Below are 24001 nucleotides of genomic sequence, written 5' to 3' on the forward strand. Positions count from 1 at the left end.
GCTGTCTTCAGTGGATTATTCTGGCTGCTGAGAGTCCAGGGTAGGGGCTGGGGAAGCCGAGGGAACGCTGACGCAGGGCTGTTGCAGTCGGTCAGGCGGACACGTGCGCGCTGTGGCTCAGCCCAGCTGGTGGCACAGTTGGGTGAGGCACTGGGCATGTCCTGAAGGTGGGCACAGCAAGGTTTCCTGATGGCTTGGGTCTGAGGGGAGGAGCAGAGACAAGACAGGGTGATTCCAGGGCTGTCTACCCTGCACCCGTTGAGGGGGCTACAGGGACAGGATTGGGAAGGGAGGTCAGTTTTGCAGACCTCCAAGTGGAGATGCCAGCGTGGCTGTCGGGCAAGTGCCTCCATGTAGCAGGGTGGCCAGCACTAGGGCACCAGGGAGGGGGAGCAGGTGGATGGCACCTAGGGCCGGGGCCTGTTGTGCTGGGGAGGGGCTCTCCCCTGGGTGCAGGTGGGGAAGGTGAGGCGGAAGCAGCAGAAGCAGCCGGGACGGGGTCCCCAGGGGAATGCGGGCCTCGAGTGTGCGAGGTGTGCGGGTGGACAGCAGGCCGCTGGGCTGGGCCTGGGCTGGGCTGGGAGCCGGAGGGGGCAAGTGCAGGCGGCCAGTGCGGCTGAGAGGAGCTGGCCAGCGAGGCCGGAAGCCTGGGAGGAAGGCGCCCCCGGAGGGCGGGGGCCGAGGGCGCGGCTGGACCACAGCGGGTGGAGGCTGCAAGGTGGCCTGGGGTCCGCACGGGCCAGTCCCGGCAGCGCGGGCGGGCCCAGAGGACTGGTCCAGACGTCCGCCCGGACCTGCGGCGGGGCCTTCCAGCAACGGGCTAACCGGAAAACAGCCGGAACCAGTGCCGCCGACTGAAGTCCCTTAGAAGGAAAACGCTGGCGGAACGCAAGCGCTCAGAAACCTGCCCGGCCCGACCTGCAACGCCGCCTCCCCACAGGCGCGGCCCCATCAGGCGGCCTCTGCTGCCCCCTGGCGACCACCACGGGCCAAGCAGCCGGGCCGGGGCTCCGGGGCGCGGGAGGTCGGTGGCCTCGGTCCGCGCTGCGCCCGAAGCCCGCCAGAGGGCGCCGCTGCCGCACGGAGCCCGGCCGGCGTCCCACCGCCCCCGCCTCCCGCCTCCCGCCTCCCAGAGAGGCCCGGAAGAGGAGGGGCAGCGCTCTCAGGCCGCTTCCGGCTCCCGCGCGGCACCGGGACGGAGGGGGAGGCCGCCGGGGGAGGGCGGGGCGCGCGGCGACGGGGAGCCGGGTGGAGAGGTGGACGTGCGCGGGGCGTGTGGGGCACGGGCGCGGGCGGGGCGGCGCCCCGCGGGCCCCCGACCTTTTCCCGAGAGACGCAGAGCCCTGGGGGTGCCGGGGGTGGGCGGGGCCAGGCGGGCCCCCAGCGACGGAGAAACGGGAAGGGGGCGCCGGCTGGGGCGGTGGGGAGCCTTTCGTTCAGCGTTCTTCAGACGCTTGCGCAGTGGCCGTTTCAGTGGAGAAGGCTGAAAGGGGGGCCGTTGGAAGCAAGCTCAGCCCGGTTACATGTGCCCCCCCGCACCCCGCAGCCCCTTCTCCAGGGGGCAAGGGACTCCCCCTCCCGCCGCCTGTCCCGCCCACGGGGCCCATCTCAGAGCAGCGAGAGGGAGCGTTAGAAGAGCAGGTGTGTCACCCCCCACTGCCCTCCTGTAAAAGCCCTCCGGTCATTTCCATCACTATGAAATCCCGGGGCAAAATACCTCTAAAAACCGAAATCAGTCAAAGGGAGAAATAAAGTTTAAAATCCGTTTATTGCTTACAAACTGTAGTCTAGAGCCGTTACTCTCTTTCCTGCTCCAGCAGAAGCAAAACCGGCCCCCCTCCCTCCTCTCGGGTACTGATACGCCCTCCCTCCCTGCCCTCCCTGCCCGGGTAATTACCCGCTGATACGGAGATGAACTTCTCTCCACCCCTGAGGAAGGATTCAAATGCACTAGAGCCCTACTTCTTTCTACCTCTGAACGCCTATTGATACACAGATATACTAAAGCCAGGCGAGAAATTCTCGAAATATTACAGTTTTACCCACAAAAATGCAAACTTTAACCTGCCTTAGTGGTCCTGACGATCTGGCTCCTGATGACTACCCTTGGTGGCAGCCCACAGCTGGGCAGTGCTGTGCCATTGACACACCACGATGGCCCAGGGCCTTTGCCTTGGCTGAAAGCCTCTCAGTGCTTTTCTCCCGTGGCCTGAAGCAGTCCTCCGACTCCCGGCTGGGTGGCTCCAACCACGGCCCCTGCTCCCTGTTGGGCAGAGCGATGTCCACTGCTCCCAGGCTCCTTGGGGCTCAGGGGCCAGCACCCCATCCTGGACAGGCTCCTTTTCCCACCCCATGTCGGTCACCATCTACAGGAAGCCGGGAGCCCAGGGCCTCCGAGGCACCTCATGGGCTGCTTGCCATTGCATCACCTTCATTAGGGCTGTTTTTGCTCCCTCATTAAATTAAATTCCAGGAAGCAGCGCTAATGAAGGCCCTAACGAGTCGCGGGAGAGGCCACCAGCCTCAGCCTTTGGACAGCATGACAAGGAGGGCCAGGCAACAAGGTGAGCAGAGCCATGGCCCCAGGGACAGGCCTGATTACCATTTCCCTGGGCCTCCGAGGACCCCGGGCTTCCCAAGGGAGGGGGCCTTCGGAGGCTGTGTGTGTGGCAGACACAGTAGCAAGTTGGACTGGGAGCTCAGCTCTGGCTTGGCCCCGAAGCTGTGAGAGCTCCCTGGGTGCCCGGCCGCGGCACTGGGCAGTTCTCTGCCAAGCATGTCAGGTCCTCAGTGCCAGGACCATTTGGACTTGCAGGGTCGGACGTAGGTCAGTGTCTTGGACATGCTGGTGCCTGCTGGCAGGCTCGTCTGCACCCCTGCCTCAGCATCTCTGGGGCACTGGGGAGCCCCCTCTCCTGCCCTGCTCCTCAGGGATGCCTCACAGCAGGCCTTTCTCACACCACTGTCCTGTTGCTCTTGCTGTTCTAGCCAGGCTGGCCTCTTTTCTGTTCCAGGAACACCCAGCTCCTTCCCACCCAGAGACTTTGCACTTTTTACCTCTGCCTATTACTCTCCTCTTAGCTTGTCACACAGTCAGGCCCTTCTCCTCATTCAAAGATCCCCCCTTCAGACTGTTCCCTCCTGCATGTGCCTCCCAGTGGCTCTCGTGTCACCTGGTTGATTTCCTCTGAAGCCCCAGAGTCCATTTCCCTGTTGACTTGTTTGATGTGTGCTCCTGGAGGCCGGGTCCTGGCTGCCTCCCCGACCCTAAGGCCCCCAACATAGTGGAACCCGACAGGTCCACGGTGAACAGTTGAACAGATGACGGCTTCTCCCAGATTCCCCTGCCCGTGTCATGTGCACCCCCTCACCCATCCAGAACCTTCTGGCAGGGAGTGCTGGGGCCCGAGTTGCCCCGGCCAAAGGAGGAGCCTTTAGAGCCAATTGTCCCTGAAGGAGGTTGATGACCAGGAAGGGGACCCCGGACCCTCCCAGGCTCAGAAGTGTTCCTCTAGGGGGGTGAGAGAGGGCTGCTGTATAGCCAGCTAGCCGACTCCCATCTAAGAACTGCTGCTGAGCTAAGAAGCAGGAAGGGGGAAGTGCAGGGGATGTACCAAGAGGCGGAGCCTGGCTCAGGGCTGCAGGGCGGGAGCCGGATCTGGCCACTGGGATCTTCAAGCAGAAGCTGCTGAGGCCCTTTCTGCAAAGCTGTGATTTGGTGGCCACAGGGTCTTGCTGGGGACTCCCTGCCACTTCAGAGCCTGCAATGGGGCGGTCAGGATCCTGGGCTCTGTATCTCTGTGGGTATCCCACCTACCTCTGGGTTCTGGGTGGGGGCAGACACACCCACCCCGAAACTGTCTTTGAGGAAGTGCTGGCAGCTTCCCCTTCCTGGATCCTGTGGGCTGGGTGTCACAGCCCACTGAGGGGGTCTCTGTTCCCCTCCCTGCTCAGCCTTGTGCGTGCGACAGGAACTCAGGAGAGCTGGACCTGCTTTGTGGCCTGCAGTGAGCCCCAGGGCTACCCTGGCTCTACTGAGCTGCATCTGCCACTTCTCAGTTCCAGCGGGGGTGTGGCTCTCACGTCTGCCAGGTGTCACCTCACTGTCCTTTACGGGGTCTGAGCCAGCGTGCACAGGGCCATGGAGCCACCTCCAGTGCCTGTGAGGCTCTGGCCAGGCAGCCACCCTGCTGCCTCCAACAACATCTCTGCAGAGGACTCATGGGACTCCAAGTGCGACGGAGCAAGAAGCCTGTGATGTCCTTCACTGGCTGACCATGGACTGGTCCTGGCCCCTTCTGGGCCTCAGTTGCCTCAGCTGCAGAGCAGGGGGTTTTTGCAGTTGTGACCCTTGATTTTCTTCCCTTCCCTTCCCCAGACTCCCCTCCCAGTCCCACCTCCCTGTCCCCTCTTCCTGGAGCATCATCCTCAGAGCTCTTCCTCTTCAAGCAGGCCCCGCAAGGCATGTGGCCTCCACCAAGAAGGCTCCCTGACTTGCTCCCTTCTCTGCACACAAACTATGCAAATATTTTTATAATGGCAGCAAGATTAGCTGTTTACACCTTTCCTGGCTCCAGGATAGGGGACCCCTGGAAGGGTGGGGTAGAGTTTATGTGATTCATTCATTCAGTTTGACAAATATTACCTGTAAGCCTCAACAATTATGCTCCAAGGGGTCTGGAATCAGAGACCTGGCTGGGAAACACTCACTGCCCATTAGTTCTCACCTCAGCCAGTATAGTGGTACATATTATTGTGAGGCCCATTTTGAGGCCCACTGATTAGAAAATTGAGGTGCAGGGAGTTTCTGGTACTTGTCCAAAGTCATACACAGCTGGCAGGGTTGCAGATTGCTCCAGAGTCTTGCCGTGAACTACCACCACTCTACCACCTCCACCTCCTGCCCGACCGAAGCCGTGCGTGCCGGCCTTATCCTCAAACTGGGGAGCCATGGAACATTTGTGAGCAAGAGGGTGACGTGATTTCTTTCAGCAGGATCTCCTTGACTACCATATAGAATGGATCAATTTTCTAATCAGTGGGCCTCAAAATGGGCCTCACAGTAATATGTACCACTACACTGGCTGAGGTCAGGACTAAGGAGGGACACGTAGGTAGAATATTCAGAATGCACATGGCACATGGAAACAGGAGAGCCAGGGAGGAGGCTGGGGGCCTGGAGCAAGGGACAGAGGGGGCAGAGAATGGAACACATTTGAGGGAGAGTTGAGCGGAAGAAACACACAGGATGTAGGGGTGGGTGTATGTGGCTCTGGCTGGTGGAGACGCCAGGATCAGGGGGGCCAGTGGAGGTGCCCAAGTGTCTGGGGGAGGCTTCAGAGCAGTGATGGACACGGGGCTGGCAACTGGGGCAAAAGCGGGCTGGAGATGACAGTGTGACGGTCTGAGCCCCTGGAGTGGGAGGTGTGACTGGAGTAGCAAGCAGGGGCCTAGCCATAGCCTTGGCCTCATCCTGCCCCACCTCCATCGACTGGGGTCTGTGTCTGCCCACCTCTGGTGAGACTGGCCTCCAAGGGGCTGACAGGTTCTCCCTGTTGCCCGGCAACAGCAAGAGCTGTTGGCTGTTGCTAGGAGCAGGCTGGGGAGGCCCAGGGAGGGAGGATCAGCATGAAGCACTGGGAGGGGTCGGGTGGGGGGAGAGGCCTGTCCTGGGTTTGTTGTCTGCATGGACAGGCTGTGTGCCCCAGTATTTAAGTGCATTCTGTGGATATGAGGCATGTTGGAGGCTGGGCCTCTGTGTGGATGTACTGTGTCCCTGGCTGGGCATTCTGTGCTTTCACTATGCTTGCTGCATGCTTGTAGCAGGGCCTGTCTGAACTTCGGCTCCAGGTAGGAGTGAGACTTGGGGGAACCAATGGAGGACTTACAGGCCAATGGCTCCTCTACAGGGAGCCAGCCATTCAGATACTGACACACAGACACTCCAGGGAGAGCAGATGGCCTGAGGACTGGGAGCTGAAAAAAGATGTGTGCCAGGGTGTTGAGTTGTCTGTGCTGAACAGGGTGCTGTGCATGAGTGTGCACTGGTGGTGGTCAGGTCCTTTCCTGGCTTGTGGACCTTCCTTGTCTTTGGGTTGGGCCTCCACGCTCACAGCCTTGGGACCGCACAGGACAGCTTCCTGGGTGTCCCTTGGCAAACCCTTCAAATGTCCACTGGAGGTTGGGGCTATGAGGGAACAAGATCAGAAAGACTGAAATGTCCCACTAGCAGCATGGCTGCCTCCATGCAGTGCAGCCACCGTCCAGCGGGGACAGGCCATAAGATCACGGCCATTTATGTCTCCAGAAGTCTGGTGGCGTTCTCTCCCTCTCGTCGCTCTCTGCTGGGATACAGTCGCAGGTATCCCAGGCTGGACCCAGGATGGCTCTCCTGCAAGAGGATGCCTCCTACATAGAAAAGGATGCATAAGCCTTGGATGACTAGAGGAGGCACCCCGGTGAGGGAGACAACCTGAGTAAAGCAGTAGAGGTGGCGATCGTCTTGTATTTTTAACTGCAACCCAGAGAGAGAAGGGACCAAACCCGTTTTAAGTTGGAGAAAGCCGAAGTTAGGCTTCGGGCTCCATAGATCCCGTAACAAGTTTAGGGTTCATTAGCTTTACCGAGTGACTCAGACACGCCTCCTCCACCCTGCCCCGCCAGCCTGCAGGAGCCTGGGGCTGGAAACTGCGGGCCCGCGAGGTGCACCAGATCCTCACCCCAGGGCTACGCGGCCGCCCCGGGGGCGGCGCCCCGCCCACTCCGGCCCGTCCCGCCTGCCGCCGCCGGCGTAGGCCGGGCTCTGAGCTCCCGCGGCAGCCCCGTCCGGCCCCGCCCCGTCCCGTCCAGGGCCAATCGCCGGACGCCGCTCCTCCCGCTCCCAGCCAATCGCCGGACGCCGCCCCGCCCCGGCCGTCCCGCCGTCCGTGCGCGGCGGCCTGGAGGCGCCGCCCGCAGACGCTCGGAGCTGCCTACCCGGGAGCTCCCCTAGAGGGCCGGCGGCGGCGCGAGAGTCGGGCGGGGCCGCGGGGCCGGGCCGTGTGGGGCCGGGGGCGGCCGGGCCGCGGATAGCGGGATGGGCTGCACCGTGAGCGCCGAGGACAAGGCGGCGGCCGAGCGCTCCAAGATGATCGACAAGAACCTGCGGGAAGACGGCGAAAAGGCGGCGCGGGAGGTGAAACTGCTGCTGTTGGGTGAGGCCGCGCCCTGTGCCGGGACCCCGCTCCCCGCGCGCATCCCCGACACGGACTTGAATCCCCAGGCTAGGGCTTCCGAATCCCGGCTCGTGGACTTCAACTCCAGCCCGGGACACCCAAATAATGGTTCAGAACTCTGGGTTAGACCTCTGATCTGATTCATACCTGGGCTCTAGGTCAGACCCTCAACTCTTCCGAGGCCCGAGACCTCCAAACCCGGCCACCAGCGCGCCAGCCTCCTCTGCCCAGAGTCTGCTGCCAGTCACCTTTACTAACCGACCCACAGACCCTCAGAGCCCCCGCCGTGCCCGTCCACCCTTCCTTAGACTTTCTAGACGCCAAACCCTCAACCTCCCCCGGCCCCCACCCTCAGTCACCACCTGTTCCCCCACCTGCTCCCCTTTTCCCATTGGGCGAGAGTATCCCCAGGGCCCTGCCAGGCCCCTACCCACTCCTGCCTCCTCGCTCCCAGCACCGTCACTTTTTATGTCCCACACCTGTGCGCCGTGACCCCAAGGGACTTCTCAGGTGGGAACCCACGGCTGCTCATTGGCCTTGGAGACCCTGCCCCCTGCCCCTGGCACAGCGGGCGCCTCTCTACTCCTCCTCTATGAAGTCCTCACCCCCACCCTGGCTTCCAGATGCCCCCGCCCGCCCTGCACCAGGTGGGCCTGGCTGGGAGGAGTGGGGGGGGCGCCCAGACCCCAGGGGGTTGGACCGGGGCTCCACTGGTTATGCTTGCGGGGCAGGCCTCCGGCCCCTGCGAAGGTTCCGCTGGCTGCTCCCCCCGTGTCTCAGCCCCTCTGAGCCTGTGAGGGGGCGTCTGGGCAGTAGGAGGGAGTGCGGAGGAGTGTGGGCTGCGGCTCCTCCGAGGCCAGGGAAGATGGTGGCTGCTGGCGGGGTGGGGGAAGTGGAAGTGGTGAGACGCCGACATGTTGCTGCCCCGGCCGAGGATGGGCCCAGGCGGCCTCAAGGAGCGGGTGGCCCTGCCGGATCTGGAGGTCCTGGGAGGGGGCAGTGGTGGGCCAGAGGGCTGGGGGTGGGAAGTGGGGGGTAGGAGGGGTACACGTCTGAGGTGGACTCCGGCAAAGAATGTGGGCCGTGTCGCTGCCCTGTCCAGCCTTCCCCTGGGAGCAGGTGTGGCACCTGGTGTCAGCCTGGTTTGGAGGGTTTCAGGGTTGGGGGTAGGGCAGCCCTCTTAGCAGCGTTGCAGGCTGACCAGTGTGTGCGGGGGGTGTGGTTCCTCCGCCCCCGAGCTGCTATGGGGTCTCCAGGCTGTGGGGAGTGGGGCTTCTTGTGCTGGGCGTTGGGCCAGGGGACAGAGGGCCCTCCTCACGGCCCATCTGTTGACTGTCCCTGGGGGCCTGGCCTCGGGGGCACTGCCTTAGAGGTTTCAAAATGGCATCCACCCCGCTGCCGCCGGGTAGGAAGGGAAGGGGCGGGGAGGGGCGGCGGCTGGGCTCCCGGGCTGTTTTGCGTTGGGCGCTTGCCTCTTCCTGTCTCTGCTGGGTGGCACGGCCAGCAGTCAGTGGGTGTCGGCACGGTGCAGGGCCCGTGGCTGTTGCCTGCGGGCCCCGGGAAGGGGCTTCCCTGGGGCTGTCTCCCCCGTGCACGGCCAGGGCTTGACCAGCCCCTTCCCTGGCCCACGGCAGTTACAGTGGCGGCTGGGGAGATGAGGCTGAGCCACGGGACCAGGGGACAAGGGCTCCCGGCCTATGTCCCAACCCCAGACCACCAGTCTTGCTCCTGGGATCCCACCTTGGGTTTTGGGCCTGGCAACCCCCCCCCACTGGGCTGGCAGCCACTAGGGGTGCTGGTCCAGTCCAGCACCTTTCAGACTGGGGAATCCATCTCAACACCCTGCCCCGCTGGCATTTGCTTCCTATGTTAAGTGGGCTTCCTGGATTTGGACAAGCGGGTTGGTGGCTCGGATGGGGAGAATGGGGGCCTCATGGACGTTCCTGTGGGGTGTGCGGTGGGCTGAGACCCTGCAGAGGGCCCCCCGCAGGGGCTGGGGGTCTTGATCTGCCTGGCTGCCTGGGGAGGGCTCCTGGCTGGCCATCCCTTTGGATCCAGGTACAGGGAGGTGGCAGGAGCGCAGCTGGGGCAGACCCCGAGGGCTGGGCGCCTGTCCCACATAGCGGGAAGGACTCAGTCCAGGCAACGGGACTCTGCTGGGCAGTTGCCAGCCTTCGTCCCAGCCAGAACCACGCCCGCTGCCCCACCCGGCTCCTTGCTGTCTTGGGCTGCCCTGCTGCTGGTGGCCCTGTGGCTGTCACCAGGGGAGAGGCAAATGTGGTCCTTACCGGCGAGAGGGCTTTTTCTGGCAGCTTAGTGAGGGAGCTGCAGTGCTGATAGCCCTGCTCTGGGGACACCCTCCCCCCCACTTCAGGTTGACTAAGCGGCTATCCCCAGGTAGAGGCTGGGGCTTTGGGCTGGGCAGAGCGCGGAGGAGGCCAGAGTGTATGTTTGGGGAACAGCTCTGATTCGAGATGCGCTTGTGTGGGCAGCCAGCAGAGGAAGGAGCCAGTGCCCACGGTGGGCTCCATGAGGGCTTCAGGGGTATAAACACAGCAATTCTCCCTTGCCCTTGGACCCACTTCTGTTGTGGGCTTGGCAAACACTTCCATTTCCATCCAACCCGTTCGTACTTGCTCGGGGATCCCTCCCAGCACCCTTCTGTGACAGCCCGCCTTCACCAACGCTGGTGAAGCACCTCTGCCTGGGTCTGGGGCCTGCTTGGGGCAATGGGCAGGGCTGCTTCCTGCTCATTTCTGAGCCTCCTGTGCCAAGCATGGAGTCTGCCACCTGTTGGGCGCTTCGTGTCCTGCACAGGAGGAAGGTGGCACTAGTGGTGTGACCCTGCTTGCTACTCTGGGGTGGGTGGGTGGAGGCCAAAGGTGGCAGTCGCTGAGCCACAGCCTGGCGTGGCCCGGGCAGGTGGCAGAGCTCTGTAGGGTCAGCACCCAGCGTTGGTGGACACTGAGAGCACAGTCTTCTGGGTCTTTCCTCCTGGTCTCACGAAAGGCTATGCTGGGCCTGCAGAGACAGCCCTGATGCCACTGTGCGAAGAAGCCCTGCTGCGCCGCCCGTGGCCCGTCCCAGGGCCCCGTGCATGGGAGCGGCCCCGGCTGTCCTATGGGACTGTGCCTCCACATCCTTCTCAGCTCGGGCCATCTGCGGGCTGCTGGAGGCTGCTGCCTCTGTTGCCAATCTAGCCTAGCTCCCGGGGCTGGGGCTGCCCCTGGCCATGGGGCTCAGCCCAGGGCAACGTCAGGAGTGCTTGGCATGGCCTGTGCAGGGCCTGCACATGTGTGTGGGCTCAATTGGGGCTCCCACAGAGGGGGAAGAGAGTTTCGTGGCCTTCGCCCTGTTTCTCTAGTGCAGGGCCTGGTGTACTGTAGGTGCCTATGAAGTGTGTTTGGGAGGAACAAAGCCATGGAACACATCTGTGAACAGGGAGGAGTATTTCGGGGGCTGCTGTTTGCGGCTGGTCTAGCTGGAGGTGGTGGAAGGGCTAGCTAGCCTGGGGGCCTGGCTGGATGGATAATGAGGATGATATAGTGGGGCCTTTGAGTGGGAAGGCTTCCTGGAGGAGGGTTCCCTAGGTGGTCTTGAAAGATTAGCAGCCTTTTCGAAGGCCGAGTATTGTGGGCAGAGGGCCCGACTCAGCAAGGGCTCTGAGGTAGGAAGGCCTGGCCTAGCCTGGAGGAGGAGGGTTCATTCTTCTCAGACCAGGTCTTGGGGTCACACGGATCTGAGTTCAAATGCCAGCTCCACCTAGCCTACTGGCTGAGAATCTCTGTCTCCATCCGTAACCTGGGGACAGAGTGCCTGCCTGCAGCCTCAAGAGTTGTGGGTTCAGTGTGCCTGAGCTGGCGCAGGTGGGAGAAGCCCCCCACACCCTGCAGAGCCCAGTTTGGAGGAGAGGGACCTTCCGGCCTAGAGGTTTGTCTGGCTCATAGTGCCCTGGGGCAGCAGCTCCCAGAAGTGGGGAGGTCTCCGCTGGAATGACAGCCTGCCCTGGGGACTGGATGCCCAGCTGTTGGGGTGCTGAGCCATCTTCCTGGGACCTAGGTTGGGGGTGTGGCAAGGCCCTGGGCCGGCAGCCTCCATCCTCGCCGTTCTCTCAGCGGCCTCCGCCAGTCGCTCCGGAGCTCATTAGCACTTGAATGGGGGGCGGGGCAGCCTGGGCCTGGTGTGGCTCCCTTCCCACCCCTCCCCCAGGCCGGGCCGCGCTTTGTCTCCGAGAGGCCCGCGGGAGCTCCCACGGTGGGGAGTGAGCAGGGGTCTCAGACGCCGCTGCCCCCTGTGCCTGTGTCCTGCTCCTGCCCACTGGGCTTTCCCCACCCGGAACCTCATGTTGGTGTTACCCGAGGGTAGCAGTGAGACTGGGTCCCTCGAGGGGCCCCCCTGAGCGGGGAGACCGGGTGAATCCAGGCAGTGCAGCAAAGAAAATGATGCTGATCTCAGCTGAGGGAGTCCCGGGAGGGGCAAGGTGGAGAATCCCAGGGTGAGCGCAGAGCAGGCGGTAGGGGCAGAGGGAGCCGGCTGCGTGTGGCTGAGGTGGACGGCCAGCCAGCTGGGGAGCAGCGGGTCCCTGCCAGGCCCTGAGGCAGCGTCCCGCCTGCCACTGTGCTTGTGCTGGAGCCCGGGCTGCCCGATGGGGGCTGGCGTTGCCCGGGACCCCTTGGCACTTGTGTTGCACAGCCTGCCAGGTCAGCCCTCGGCCGCCTGGAGCTGCAGGGTCACAGGGTAACATCACTGATGTCCTAGGCAAGAGACGCTGGTGACGCTGGGGGTGGGGCCTGGTCACATCCTGTGGGGTCCCTAGGCCGCCAGCGCTGCACACACTTGGGGTGGCTGGGGCCACGGGGGGCGCACGGGTCCTGTACAGCCTGCCCTCATCTCAGCCCCTGGCCACCTCTCTCTTGGTCTCTGTCTCTAAAAGCTGGCCTGTCATTTTGGCAGGAACAGGATGGAGGAATCTTTGTCCGCATAAGCTCTTAGCAGCCGAGGAGCCAGGGCCTCACCCCGCCTAGTCCCCAGCGAAGGATAACACGGTCTGACCCAGGTGCCGCCTCCCTGACCCCACATTGTGCTGTGCAAGAGGCAGGACTGGGCTGATGGAGGCAGGGCCCAGGCCGGCATCTGTCCCGTCTCCCCAACATCTCATGGCAGAAGTCAGTGAGGGCAGGGGTCGGCAGTTTCTGGTGGGGCCACTGCTCAGGCCTGCCTAACCGTCCAAGGTGAGGGGCCAGGGCAGGGGACTAGGTCCTCTGAGGTGGCCACGGGAGCAGGGCGGGGCCCCCTGCCAAGCCCCACCCAGCCCCTCTAGCCTGGAGCTTGAGTTCCTACCAAACCTCAGCCCCACCCTCACTCTCACCCTGGTGCCGCCGCTCCCTGCGCCCCGGAGTTTGGGAGGAATAACATCACTAGTAACCGGACAGTGGCTGCTGGCCTTCTGCACCCACTAAGGCTTGGGCAGCACATGCCAGGCCAGCTCGAGCCAAAGGCTGAAAGTGGGATCGTCCAAGGCTTGTCGGGAAGGTGTCCTGGTAGCTTGAAGGGTGGCAAGGCTCCTGCAGCCCCTGGATGGGTAAGGGGCTTCAGGGGCAGCACCTTAGTCCTCGGGAGGGGGGCAGGCTGCGAGGTCTGCAGGCAGGCGGGGCCTCTCAGGGAAGTGGGTGTCCACACCAGGGGGAAAAGGAGGAAGCAGCTGGAGGAGGAGGAGCCCGAAAGGGGAAGAGGCCAGAGGGCTCCTGCTCCCGCTGGGGTGGGGGTGCGCCCTGTCAGCTGGAGTGTAGGCGAGTCCCGCCTGCTCGGATTCACCTGCACCCCCAGGGGCTGCCTGCCAGCCCCGGGGTTGGAGTTACCCAAGCAGTCTTTGTCCTGCCCCGCAACCACTGGGCTCAGGATCCCAAAGAAGTTGGCACCTCTGAGGATTGCAGGCCCCTTCTTTGACCGCAGGAAGCGGTGGCTGGGAGAGGGATGCCGGCAGGGGGGCCGACAGGAAAGCAGAGGGCTCCTCTTATACTCAGAGCGGCCATTGCCCTGTGAGGCCGGAAGGCCGGCTGCAGGCTGAGATGAATGCCCGGAAATGGAGCAGCAGCCTGGGGATTAGCTCACTGTGGGTTTCCCCTGCCTGGGGTGGACCAAAGGACCCTTGGTGCAGCCTCAGGATTCCCCCCTGCTGCCACCCTCTGTGCCTAGGGGCGTCTCCACGGGGCCTCAGTTTCCCTGCTGTGCTAACCTGCTGCCTCTGGTGACTATTGCGTGGGGCTGGTCTCGTCTCATTTAACCCTAAGAGGCTGGGGTTGACATGGCATCCATCTCACTGATGGGGAAACTGGGGCCCGGGACATCACACCACTTACCCAGTAGGTGGGGATGCCAGCTGCTGTGGGTGCATGTGCGTTCCACCTATGCTGGGGGGTCTGTCTACGAGGGCCTCGGTTCCTCTTTTAGGGGGTTAGAAAGGGGCTCTCTGCCCTGGGGGGTAGGACCCAGACCGCACATACCTTCCTCCTCCTCAAAGGCAGAAAAGTCTGCCATGGGGACCTCAGCTTACCTCATTCTTGCTTCCCACCTCCTCCCCGGCCCATGTCCCCTTCCCGGACACTCAGGTCCTAGCAGGCCACAGAGCACCTCGCTTGTCCCCTAACATTGTGCTTGTTCCTCCCACACCTCTGAGGCTTAGGAGGACTGAAACCAGGCCTGAAGAAGTCTCAGAGGCTGCCAAGCTCAGGGTGGGGGGTCCCGGAGCCAGGTCTGAAGGCTGGGAGCTGTCCACATATGGAGAAGGGCCCCGCAGAAGGCTTTGTGCTCCCAGCGCAGTCCGGGTGGGCCACGTGTGGTGCTGCAGCAGCTGGGTGTGCCTCCCGTGTGCTCTGGCTGGAGCGTGGGGGGTGAGGCTGGTGTTCGGCCTCTGAGTCCCATCCTGGGCCCTCCCCCGCGGAGCTTCCCGGAGGTTCTGTTTTGTGTGGTCTGGCCAGGCCCTGGGGGCTGAGGAGCCCGGGACATGGGGGGGTCTACAGCAGAGGCTTCAAGGTCAGGCCACGCACAAAGCAGAAACACACATCCTCGTAGCCACTCACGACCTTGGGCCCAGAGGGCAGCCCAGGCTTCCTCACTGTGTGCGACCTCGGGCTGACCCCTTCCCTCCCTGTGCTCGGTGTTGGCAGCAGTGTCAGGACTCTCAGCGCGGGCCTGTGGCTGTGGGTGCTTAGGCTGCCGCCGTGGGCCAGCCGCAGGGGCCGTTTGGGGTAAGTATGAGCACCCAGGGGTGCTGCTCAGGGCAGGCCTTGGGCTTGGCGCACTCTCTGATGGGACAGAGGCCCTGGCACTAGGCGTCTCGTCCAAGGTCTACACAGTGCATGAGAAGACCAGTGGGGCTGTGCCGACAGAAAACAGCCCTGGGGTTCCGCCGGTGAAGCACCCGCCAAGAGGGCTGTCAGACGGCCTTGTGTGGCGTGGGACCTGTGCAGCCTCTCCCGGCTCCTGCAGAGGGTGAGACCTGTACCTGAACAGGTCTCGGGGGCCTTCTCTCCAAGCTGGCCTTCCCTACCTCGTGCCTGTTTCCCCCTGTACGGCGGGCAGGGCCCCAGCCAGGGAAACAGCCGGGCCCTGGAAGACCTCTCCATGTCTGGAGGGCAGTAGCAGGCCACACTGGTGTTTGGCACGTCCCTGACGGGCATCGCAGACCCCTGGAAGCCCCAGAGGCCACCCAGGTGCCCGAGGCTGGAGAGAGGGAGGTTCTGGGCTTGTTGGGGCACCTGAGGTCAGGCATGTGGGTGGGGGCGTTGCAGCAGGGCGCAGCCAAGGCCCGAGGCCCTGACCGCACAGTGCCAGATCCCCGCTTGGACAGAGCGAGGGGTGGGAAGACCCGGAGGAAGTCTGCTGGGCCCCGCCCCCGCCGCCGTCCTCCCCTTCCCATTGTTCCCGGCGCGGGGTCTCCGGCGGCGCGGTGCTTCCCGGGCTTGGAGGGGCGGTGGGCGGGGCGAGGGCCCCTCCCCCAGCGCCGGACTGCGGCTGCCTGGGAGAAAAGCTCCGCCGCGCTGCCCAGCCCCCGCCCCTGCGCCGGGTCTCCGGCTGCCGGGCTCCCCCTGGTGGTGGCGGGGCGGAAGCTAGGGGGCCCGGAACCGCGTGGCGGCTGGAGACGTGGCACCCCCCTGGGATGAGGGTGGGAGGTGGTGCCCCGGCAGCCGCTGGGTGGGCTTCCGCGGGCCCACCCCACCTGCCCCCTGCGGCCACCAGGGTGGGTCGGACCTGGTGCCGTGGGTGTGGGTGCGCGCTGGGCCGACCCGCCAACGCCCTGTGGTCCCGGGACTGTCACGTGAACCTCTGCCCCGGGTGGCCACGTCAGTCGGCCGCTCTCCCGGCCCTCGTGCTCCAGGGAAGCCCACCGGCGCGGAAGCCTGTGCAGGGGGCCTTTCCCGCCTCTGAGCGCAGGGAGTCAGCGCGCGGGGTGCGCGGCAAGGAGGCCCAGCTGTGGAAAGGGGCCAGATTGCGTGGAAGGGCAGGGAAAAACTCAGAGCAAGAGCCGCAGAGGCCTGAGGGCTCCGACTTCTCTTCTGGGCCACGAAGCCGCGGCAGGGAACCGCCACTGCTCAGTCAGACTGGTAGTCGCTGGTCATTGCCCTGAACTGCGCCTTGGAAGCCTCAGAAGCTCCCTTGCTGAGCTGGCGTGGCCAAGCAGGCCTCTCTCCAGCTGGTGGTGGCAGTGACCTACGCAGTGTGTTCTTTGTAGGCTGCCGGAAATGAGAGGTCTGGGGACATCTGGCATCTTCCAAAGGGTAGAACAGTCGTGATGACAACTTTTATCTGAGTGCTTGTGGAGTGCCAGGCCTTGCAAGTAGGCTGTTTAATCCTCAGGCTCTCCTGGGAGATAACAGTCGGCCCTTTTCACCAGTGCGGGGCCAGAGGGAGGGCGGGAAGCGTCCACGCTTGTGGAGGTATCCGGAAGGAGCAGGGCGGGCCCCAGGGCTGTGGCAGGTCTATCCTGAAAGTGAGAGATTGCCCGGCAGCCTCTGCAGAGGGCAAACCAAGGCCAGAGAGCATGGCTGCTTCTCAGGGCCTCCCAGCAGGGCAAAGACCTATCGGAGAGGTGGTGGGCCAAGGTGGACGGAGCAGCTACCTGATGCTGGGCCTTGGGGGTGAGCATCGTGCACCTGGACCAGCGGCCCCCTGTCTGCCACAGGGGCCCTGCTGGCCTTGCTGAGGCAGGTGGGGACGCCTCCGCCCCCCGATCTGTGCGTTCCTCCGCTGGGGCCCGTGTGCTCTGGGTGGAGGCAGATGTTTTGACACAGCCAGCGCTGTAGCTGGTACCTCACATATCAAGGCAATTACTGCCCTCCCACTGGGGGCCCAGCAGCTGTGCCCCAGGTCCTGGCCTCAGAGGCATCTTCCTTGGTGGGAAGAGGTGGGGCCCAGTGGGAACACGGATGCCACCCCAGGGAGTCCCTGGGCACAAGACTTCTGCCTCCTATCGGCCGACCTCCCCTTCCGCGAAGCCCTCTCCTCTGCAGGGGAGGTGCAGGTGGAGCACTGGGTGCCCGGCATCAGCAGGGTAGAAGGAAACTCCAAGCCAACTACCCGCTTATCTGATAAGGGTGTGCTGTCAGGCCCCAGGGAAGGGGACCCATTGACAGAGTAGACAGTGAAGCTGCTACCCCACGGCTCCCAGGCACCTTGCCTGCGGGCTGTCCCAGAACCAGGGTCCTTGCACCCCTCTCCCCCACCTTTGTCCCCTGATCTGCTGAAGCTGCACCTGGGCCATGCCCTGGTTCTGTCCTGTCCCTCCTGCTTCCTGCCTGACTTCCAGCACCACGCGCTATCCTGCCACTCACTCCTTCCCTCTTGATTCAGAGCTGCTGAGTCCAAGGTCGGGGGCTGTATAACCTTGGTTTATTCACTGTCAGATGGGGTCTTTCTGCAGTGACTCCTGCTAGGGGGCAGAGACTGCCCTTCCAACTCAGAATTGTGATGAAGGGTGACAGGCTTGAACGGGCCGGGAAGTGAACCCCAGCTGGCTGGCTCAGGGAGCAGGTGTCCCGGCTGCAGCCCTGCTTGCCCAGGTGTGACCCGCCTTGTGTCTGCAGTCTGCCACCACCAGGAAATTCAGATGCAAAGCCAGTCTTTGTGGGCATGCTCTCTGGGCAGGGTCACGGAGTGGTCCTCACCACCTTCCCAGGAGGGTGATCAAAGCACCAGAGGGGGAAACGGGTGCCTCAGGTGGACGGTGGTCCCTAAGTCACACAAGAGGCCTCCTGTGCCCTGGGCAGCTGCCCTCCCCGAGTCTCCATTCGCCTGGCTGGGGGTGGCGTGCTGATCCTGATGCAGCGCTTCACACCCCAGCCGACTCGTTTTCTGGGATGTGCTCCCTTCCTCCTGCTCTGGAAGCAGGTGCCTAGGTGGGAAAGACAGCCAGGTGGTCGCCTGACCCTTGTGCTTACTGGCCAGTCCAGTGCCGCTCTCCCTGCCCCACGTTATTCTGGGCTCTGCAGATGGGCCTCGGTGATGGGGCAGCCCCTTCAGGCCTTGCTAGGCCCTGTGGGGTGGACAGTGGTTGTGGGAGGGGTCCTGGCTGCTCCCTGCTCATGCCCCCCCCACAAAGGTAGGTGTGTGCTGCCCCTGGACCTCAGCCCACAGCAGGGGAGCACACCGGGCCTGAGACTATCGAGGGCTCGCTGCCTAGACCCCACCTGGCCAGAGCCTGCGTTTGTGCCGCCCCCGTGCTCTCCTGTGCTGGGAGGGGGCTGGGACAGTTGGGCTAGTGGTTCCAAGCAGCTGGTGGCGTTTGTGAGGAGAGCCTAGACTGTTCTCAGAGAACCCTCTGGGCTGTGGATGTACCGAGGCCCACCCCCGTGGCCACAGCTGTGCCTGTTCTGGTAAACTGTGGATCTAGGGTCGGGGTAGGGTGGATGCAGGCAGGAAGGGGCCAGGGAGACAGGGTGGCCCTCCCGGGCTTCACCTTTCCTGCACAGACTCTCTGGGGAGGGCCAGTGTCTGAACTGCACCCCTCAAGATTTGGCTCTATGTGTTGGTGATAGCACCTGGGAATCTGCTTTTTTGTTTAAAATGCCCCCCATGGCAGCTTCTGAGCCACATTTTGAGAAGGGCTGGGCAGGCCAGGCATCATGGCCCTACCTGTCTCCCTGCCCTTAGAAGTCCTGACTGACTGGGGTGCCCATGTCCTGACCCCTGTGGTCCCGCCAGCTACACCCCTCATCCTGCTGCCCACCAGGCCCGCCTACCTCCAGCTCACCGTGCAGCAGTTGGGGAGGGTCTGCTCTGCCTCGGGCCGCACCTGCTCCCTGACCGCCCGTGCCCTCTCTGTTTCAGGTGCCGGGGAGTCGGGGAAGAGCACCATTGTCAAGCAGATGAAGTAAGTGGCACATGCCTGCAGCCTCTGAACCTTGGTCTGCTCTGTTTGGGCCCGTGCTGCCCCGCACGCACCCAGCCATCCTGAGCCAGACCCAGACCTCAGAGGCAGTCATCTGCCCTCAGGTCCCTGTGGGTTGGGGCAGTTTCCTCCTCTGAAGCACATCCCTGCAGGCCCCAGCAGCCCTGGTCATGTGGTGGCCCTGGGCCCTGTGTGCCTTAACCCCTGACCCCTGGCCACCAGGATCATCCACGAGGATGGCTACTCGGAGGAGGAGTGCCGGCAGTACCGGGCGGTCGTCTATAGCAACACCATCCAGTCCATCATGGCCATTGTCAAGGCCATGGGCAATCTGCAGATCGACTTTGCGGACCCTTCCCGTGCGGTATGCAGACTCCTGCCTACTCCCCCCCGTCCCCACAAAGGATTCAGGGCAAGTTTTGCCCTGGGGAACCTGAGAATACCCGAGCCTGGGCCCCATTCTGGAGGCCCCCCTCCCTCTGACAGGCGGGGTGGGGGCACACCTCTGCCCCTGCGCCTGGCTGACCGCGCACCGCTGTGCCCAGGATGATGCCAGGCAGCTGTTTGCGCTGTCCTGCACGGCGGAGGAGCAGGGAGTGCTCCCTGAGGACCTGTCTGGCGTCATCCGGAGGCTCTGGGCTGACCACGGCGTGCAGGCCTGCTTCGGCCGCTCACGGGAGTACCAGCTCAATGACTCTGCCGCCTAGTGAGTACTCCAGGGGGCTGGGTGCGGTGGGGGCCACAGGGTGTCTGGCCTGGAGGGTCTGAGCAACCCCACAAAGACATTGCCATCTCTTCCTGAAGCCGATGATTGTCAGCCAAGGCCTTGGTGATTTTTGGTTTGGGGCACCGCACCAAACACTTGCCACCGGCTCTGTGCCAGGCCCTGAGCAGGCTTCAGGGACACAGTGATGAGGGAAGCAAACAAGTCCTAGGCAGTGGCAGCCTAGGGTGTCAGTGTCATGGTGGGCGTGGGGGTAGGGTCAGAGGGGGCACTGCCGTGGCTGAGGTTGGAGCGAGTTGGGCAGGGGAGGATGGGAAATGGCTTTGGGCAGGGGTACAGTGCAGACCCAGTTCTGGGGGCAGTAGACTGCGAGGCCACAGTGGGTGTTTGGACTGGCCGGAGAGGAAGACATGGGGAAAGACTGGGAGGTGACAGTCCCAGAGGTCCAGCCCTCAGGGTCACGTCTGACCTCTTCCCTGAAGTACCTACCAGGGGCCAGACCTGGGGCAGGGTGTGAGCACCCCATAGGGAACAGACAGGCGGGTGGCCAGTGCTGATGGCTGCGGGGCTTTGGGGATGAGCCAGACGGGGCTGGCCCTGTGCTCTCTCCTCCCCCTCCCCCCTAGCTTCAGCCAATCTCCTTTCCCGTTCCCCCTGCCCTTCCACTCCGCGAAGGGCTGTGCCTGAGCCAGGCTGGGCGGGAGGTGGTCTTGCCCACCAGGTTCCTGAGCCCTGCCCCAGCCATAGGGACAGCTTCCCCACCCTCCCTGTGGTGGTCTGAATGTCCCTGTGGAATCAGCCAGTACCTCCACAAGGTCCAGAGGCTCTCCTGGTGCCCACAGAGCTATGGGTCCTCAGGGAGGGGCGGTGGGCCTATGAGCCAGGGCCTCCGCAGTGCCAGTGTGTGAGGGGTGGGAAGAGACGCACCTTCCAGGCCACGTCCCGTTCCTCAATCCCCAGACATCAGGCACCTGCTACGCCCAGCACTGTCCTTAGTGTGGGCTCTTAGCTGTCCCAGGCAGGTTTAGCCGTGATGGGCGGGCAGTGGGTTGGGACACTGTGCCCCTGGGGTGAGCCCGCCTGCTGCGGAGAAGGGAGAAGCTGGTGTGGAACCCATCATGAGGCCCCCAGGCCGGAGGGGCGGGCGTGACACACGGGTCACGCACATGCGTCACGAGGTTCCCGTGGCCCTTCCTGTTTTTCCGTTACGTTCCTGTGTCTCTGAGGTCATTTCCCTCTGGCCCAGCTGCTGACGGGAGCCAGGGGCTGGTCCCAGCAGCTTTGCCCCAGGAGCAGGACAGTGGGCGGTGGCTCTGAGGCCTGAACCCAGCCCTCGGTGCCCAGCCCTCGGGGCCCAGTGGGCAGGCAAGTGATGCTAGTTAAGGGAGCTGATAACGAGGAGCCCCTGGGACCCCTGCCAAGAAGGTGCCCTGCCCCTGAGGAGTCAGTGTTACTAGGCTCTGGGCAAAGAGCCCCCTGGGCCTGGCAGGCCCCAACCTGTCCAGCTCCACATCGAAGGACACACTGGGTTGCCCTGTCGTGGGTGCCAGAATTATGCCGATTAGCATCCTGCACCCCTCCCTGATGGCTTATCTGCCCCGCCCACCCACCTTGCCTGCAGCTGCCCCAGCCTGGATCCTGTCTGAGGCAGGCTGAGCTCGGACCTGCAGGCTAGGGCTTGGCTGGGGGTCCCCGAGCCACACCTTTTCTTAGGCCCACTCCACAGGTGGAGGCGAGGCATTCTAGTTCAGGTGTTCTCATCTGAGCAACAAATGTAATGAAGGCAAGGGTTTTGCCTGAGAAATCGGGCCTGGAGGGGCTCACCCAGCTGGCCTAGGGTCCAGGGAAGGAGGCCCCACGCTGGCCCCTGCCGACCCGCCCACCCCCTACTCCAGCTACCTGAATGACCTGGAGCGCATCGCACAGAGTGACTACATCCCCACGCAGCAGGACGTGCTTCGGACCCGCGTGAAGACCACAGGCATTGTGGAGACACACTTCACCTTCAAGGACCTGCACTTCAAGTGAGTGGCATGAGTGCAGGGGGGAAGGGCAGACTGCCAGCCCTTGGGGTGGCAGAGGGGGGCACCCTCACTCCGGGTCCTGCTGGGGGCTGTGTTGGGAGGGACGGACGGGCTGGTCCAGGATTCCTAGCCCCACTCCGCGGTCTCCTGAGGCTGCCAGGCTGCCCTGCCGCCCAGAGCCTGGGGTATGGCGGATGAATGTGGGTGGTTCCCAGAAGGCAGCCCCAGCCCAGGCAGGCCTGCGTCCTCAGTGGGCCATGCTGTGAAAGGGGGAGAACCCCCTCTCTGGAGCTCAGGCAACCCCGTGTCCGCAGGATGTTCGACGTGGGCGGGCAGCGCTCGGAGCGCAAAAAGTGGATCCACTGCTTCGAGGGCGTCACAGCTATCATCTTCTGCGTCGCCTTGAGTGCCTATGACCTGGTGCTGGCGGAGGATGAGGAGATGGTGAGAGGGCGCGGTGGGGCCAAGGGGGTTGGGGGCCTGGTCAGCACAGACTGACCGGGCTGTCCACCCCAGAACCGCATGCACGAGAGCATGAAGCTGTTCGACAGCATCTGCAATAACAAGTGGTTCACGGACACGTCCATCATCCTCTTCCTCAACAAGAAGGACCTGTTCGAGGAGAAGATCACGCACAGCCCCCTGGCCATCTGCTTCCCAGAGTACACAGGTGGGACCGGGTGGGCGGGTGGCCCCGGCTGGATGGAAGGGGAACCGGGGCAGCCAGCCCCCAGGCCGCGGGAACTGAGTGGGCGCTCGGGCCTTGGTGCCTTCTCCGTTGTGCTCCTGCAAATGCGTGCGGGACCCTGCTGTCTGTGGGGCCGCCAGCCTGCACCCAGCAGCGGGAGCCTCACCACTGGGTCTCTGCAGGCGCCAGCACATATGACGAGGCAGCCAGCTACATCCAGAGCAAATTTGAGGACCTGAACAAGCGCAAGGACACCAAGGAGATCTACACGCACTTCACATGCGCCACTGACACCAAGAACGTGCAGTTCGTGTTTGACGCCGTCACCGATGTCATCATCAAGAACAACCTGAAGGACTGTGGCCTCTTCTGATGGGCAGCGGTCCCAGCAGGATGGTGAGCCCGTGGCTAGGTGAGGCGGGGAGGGCATGGGGAGGGCGAGTCTGGAGGAGGGGCACAGGCTGCAGCCTGGGCACGATGGGCTGTGAGTCTGGAGGGCGACTGAGTTTAGGTCCCCGACTGGGTATCCAGCTAGGCCTGGCTCCGTTCTGCCTAGCAGTCCAGGTGGCAGGAATGCCTGGCTGGGCTGGGGCACAGCTAGAGGCTGGAGAGAGAGAGCGTGCTCCCTCACCCACTGGGGAGCCTGGCTGCTCCGTACAACCAGTTCTGTGCCCATCCCTGTGGGCTTTCCCTCAGGCCCATTGGAGGGTCGGTCCTGGTCTGGGGGCGGTGGGGAGGACACTGCCAGGGTACATGCTCCCCTCCCTGACATGACCGATCAGTACGCCGGTGCAGGGGAGGCTGCTGTGCCCCTCGTAACGAGTACGCAGGAAAAAGGGAAAGGTCGTTGTCTAGGGACACAGAGAGGCACACCCTGGGTATCTCCCAACCCATGTCCTGTCTCCCACCTCCAGGGCCACCGCCAACTGCACCCTCCCCAGCCCCTGAGGAAGATGGGGGGCAAGAGGACCACTCTCCCCACCTCTCCCAGCTGCTTTTCCCTCTTTCTGTCTGTACTTGGTTTCCCTTCCCCTCCCTCAGTTCCAGAGACAGGGGAGGGGCTGCCACAGGCCTCCCTGTTTGAAGACCAACTTTGTCCCAGGTGCCTGGAATGGCTGCGGTACCTGCTTCCCGGGCGTCTGTCTGTTCTGGTTGCAACCGCTGTCATGTTCTGTGATGGTGGGAGTGCCTGCCGGGTCTCTCAAGGCCTGTGTCTGGAGCGGCACTCACCTCTCCAGCCTGGGGCCCCTGGCTTCACCCAACACCAGCCCCCAACCCAGCCCGAGTCCAAATGTTTACAGGGAGCCTCCTGTCCACCCCACCCCTCCAGCCGCTCGGAGGCCCCAAAGGAAAAAGCACAAGAAGCGTGAGACACCACCGTTCTGGAGACCGCAGTCCACCTGCTCATTCTCGTAGCTTTTTAAAAAAATGAAAGGAAAGGAAAAAAAACCCTGCAAACCTAGATAACTTTTTAGAGAAAACCTATTTAAACCTGTCAGACCCTGACCAGCGCCCGCCCTATGCCCTTCCAGTAATCCGTGCCTTGAGTGTGTCTGTGTGTTTACACCCACGCCTCTGCTGGCTGCCCCCTGCGGGCGGCACCTCTGCCCTGCTTCCAGGAATTGGGTTCCAAGGGCTGTTTGACAACTGCCAGCATCCCTGCGGGCCCTGCCGGGAGGTCCTGGGCCCCACTCCATTCACCCCGGTGTAGCTCCTTAGCGCTGACCCCGGAACCGTGCTGCCTGCTGAGGGCCTGCTCCCCGTGCCCTTGCCCCTGGCCTGGGTCCTTCAGCGTTGAACACTTCCTTGCTTTTTTCACGTTTTATGGAATTGTTCACCTGGTTTGAAATAATAAAATGTAGAAAGAAAAAGTACCAAGAACTATTTGGCATTCTCTTCCCCCCCAGTAGGGACCCAGACTAAGATGTGTCCAGGCACCAGTGCTGTGGACCAGAACACGCCCCT

General features: G+C 63.4%; 1 protein-coding gene across 2 annotated transcripts; it reads left to right on the forward strand.

The window, feature by feature from the left end:
- The first annotated feature begins 6952 nt into the window (after nucleotides 1–6952).
- On the forward strand, nucleotides 6953–23917 carry GNAI2 (G protein subunit alpha i2). Of its 2 annotated transcripts, none has more exons than XM_036994377.2 (9): nucleotides 6953–7193; nucleotides 18540–18582; nucleotides 18823–18964; nucleotides 19146–19306; nucleotides 21220–21348; nucleotides 21663–21792; nucleotides 21865–22018; nucleotides 22219–22448; nucleotides 22951–23917. In XM_036994377.2, exons 1-8 carry the CDS (start codon nucleotides 7076–7078, stop codon nucleotides 22407–22409), a joined length of 1068 nt encoding a protein of 355 aa, XP_036850272.1. In that variant the 5' UTR covers nucleotides 6953–7075; the 3' UTR covers nucleotides 22410–22448; nucleotides 22951–23917. The 2 variants fall into 2 exon arrangements, with proteins under 2 accessions (XP_036850272.1, XP_036850271.1); XM_036994376.2 differs by having other exon boundaries at nucleotides 22219–22432.
- Nucleotides 23918–24001: the final 84 nt, after the last annotated feature.

The sequence above is a fragment of the Manis javanica genome, chromosome 3, assembly GCF_040802235.1.
Source record: "Manis javanica isolate MJ-LG chromosome 3, MJ_LKY, whole genome shotgun sequence".
Taxonomy (NCBI): domain Eukaryota; kingdom Metazoa; phylum Chordata; class Mammalia; order Pholidota; family Manidae; genus Manis; species Manis javanica.

Excerpts from the sequence above, each read along its gene's own strand:
- GNAI2 (XM_036994377.2), top strand. The coding sequence starts at position 7,076 with ATGGGCTGCACCGTGAGCGCCGAGGACAAGGCGGCGGCCGAGCGCTCC. Across the intron at positions 19,307-21,219 it reads CTCAATGACTCTGCCGCCTA|CTACCTGAATGACCTGGAGC; the intron begins GTGAGTACTCCA and ends CCCCTACTCCAG. Across the intron at positions 22,019-22,218 it reads CTGCTTCCCAGAGTACACAG|GCGCCAGCACATATGACGAG; the intron begins GTGGGACCGGGT and ends GGGTCTCTGCAG.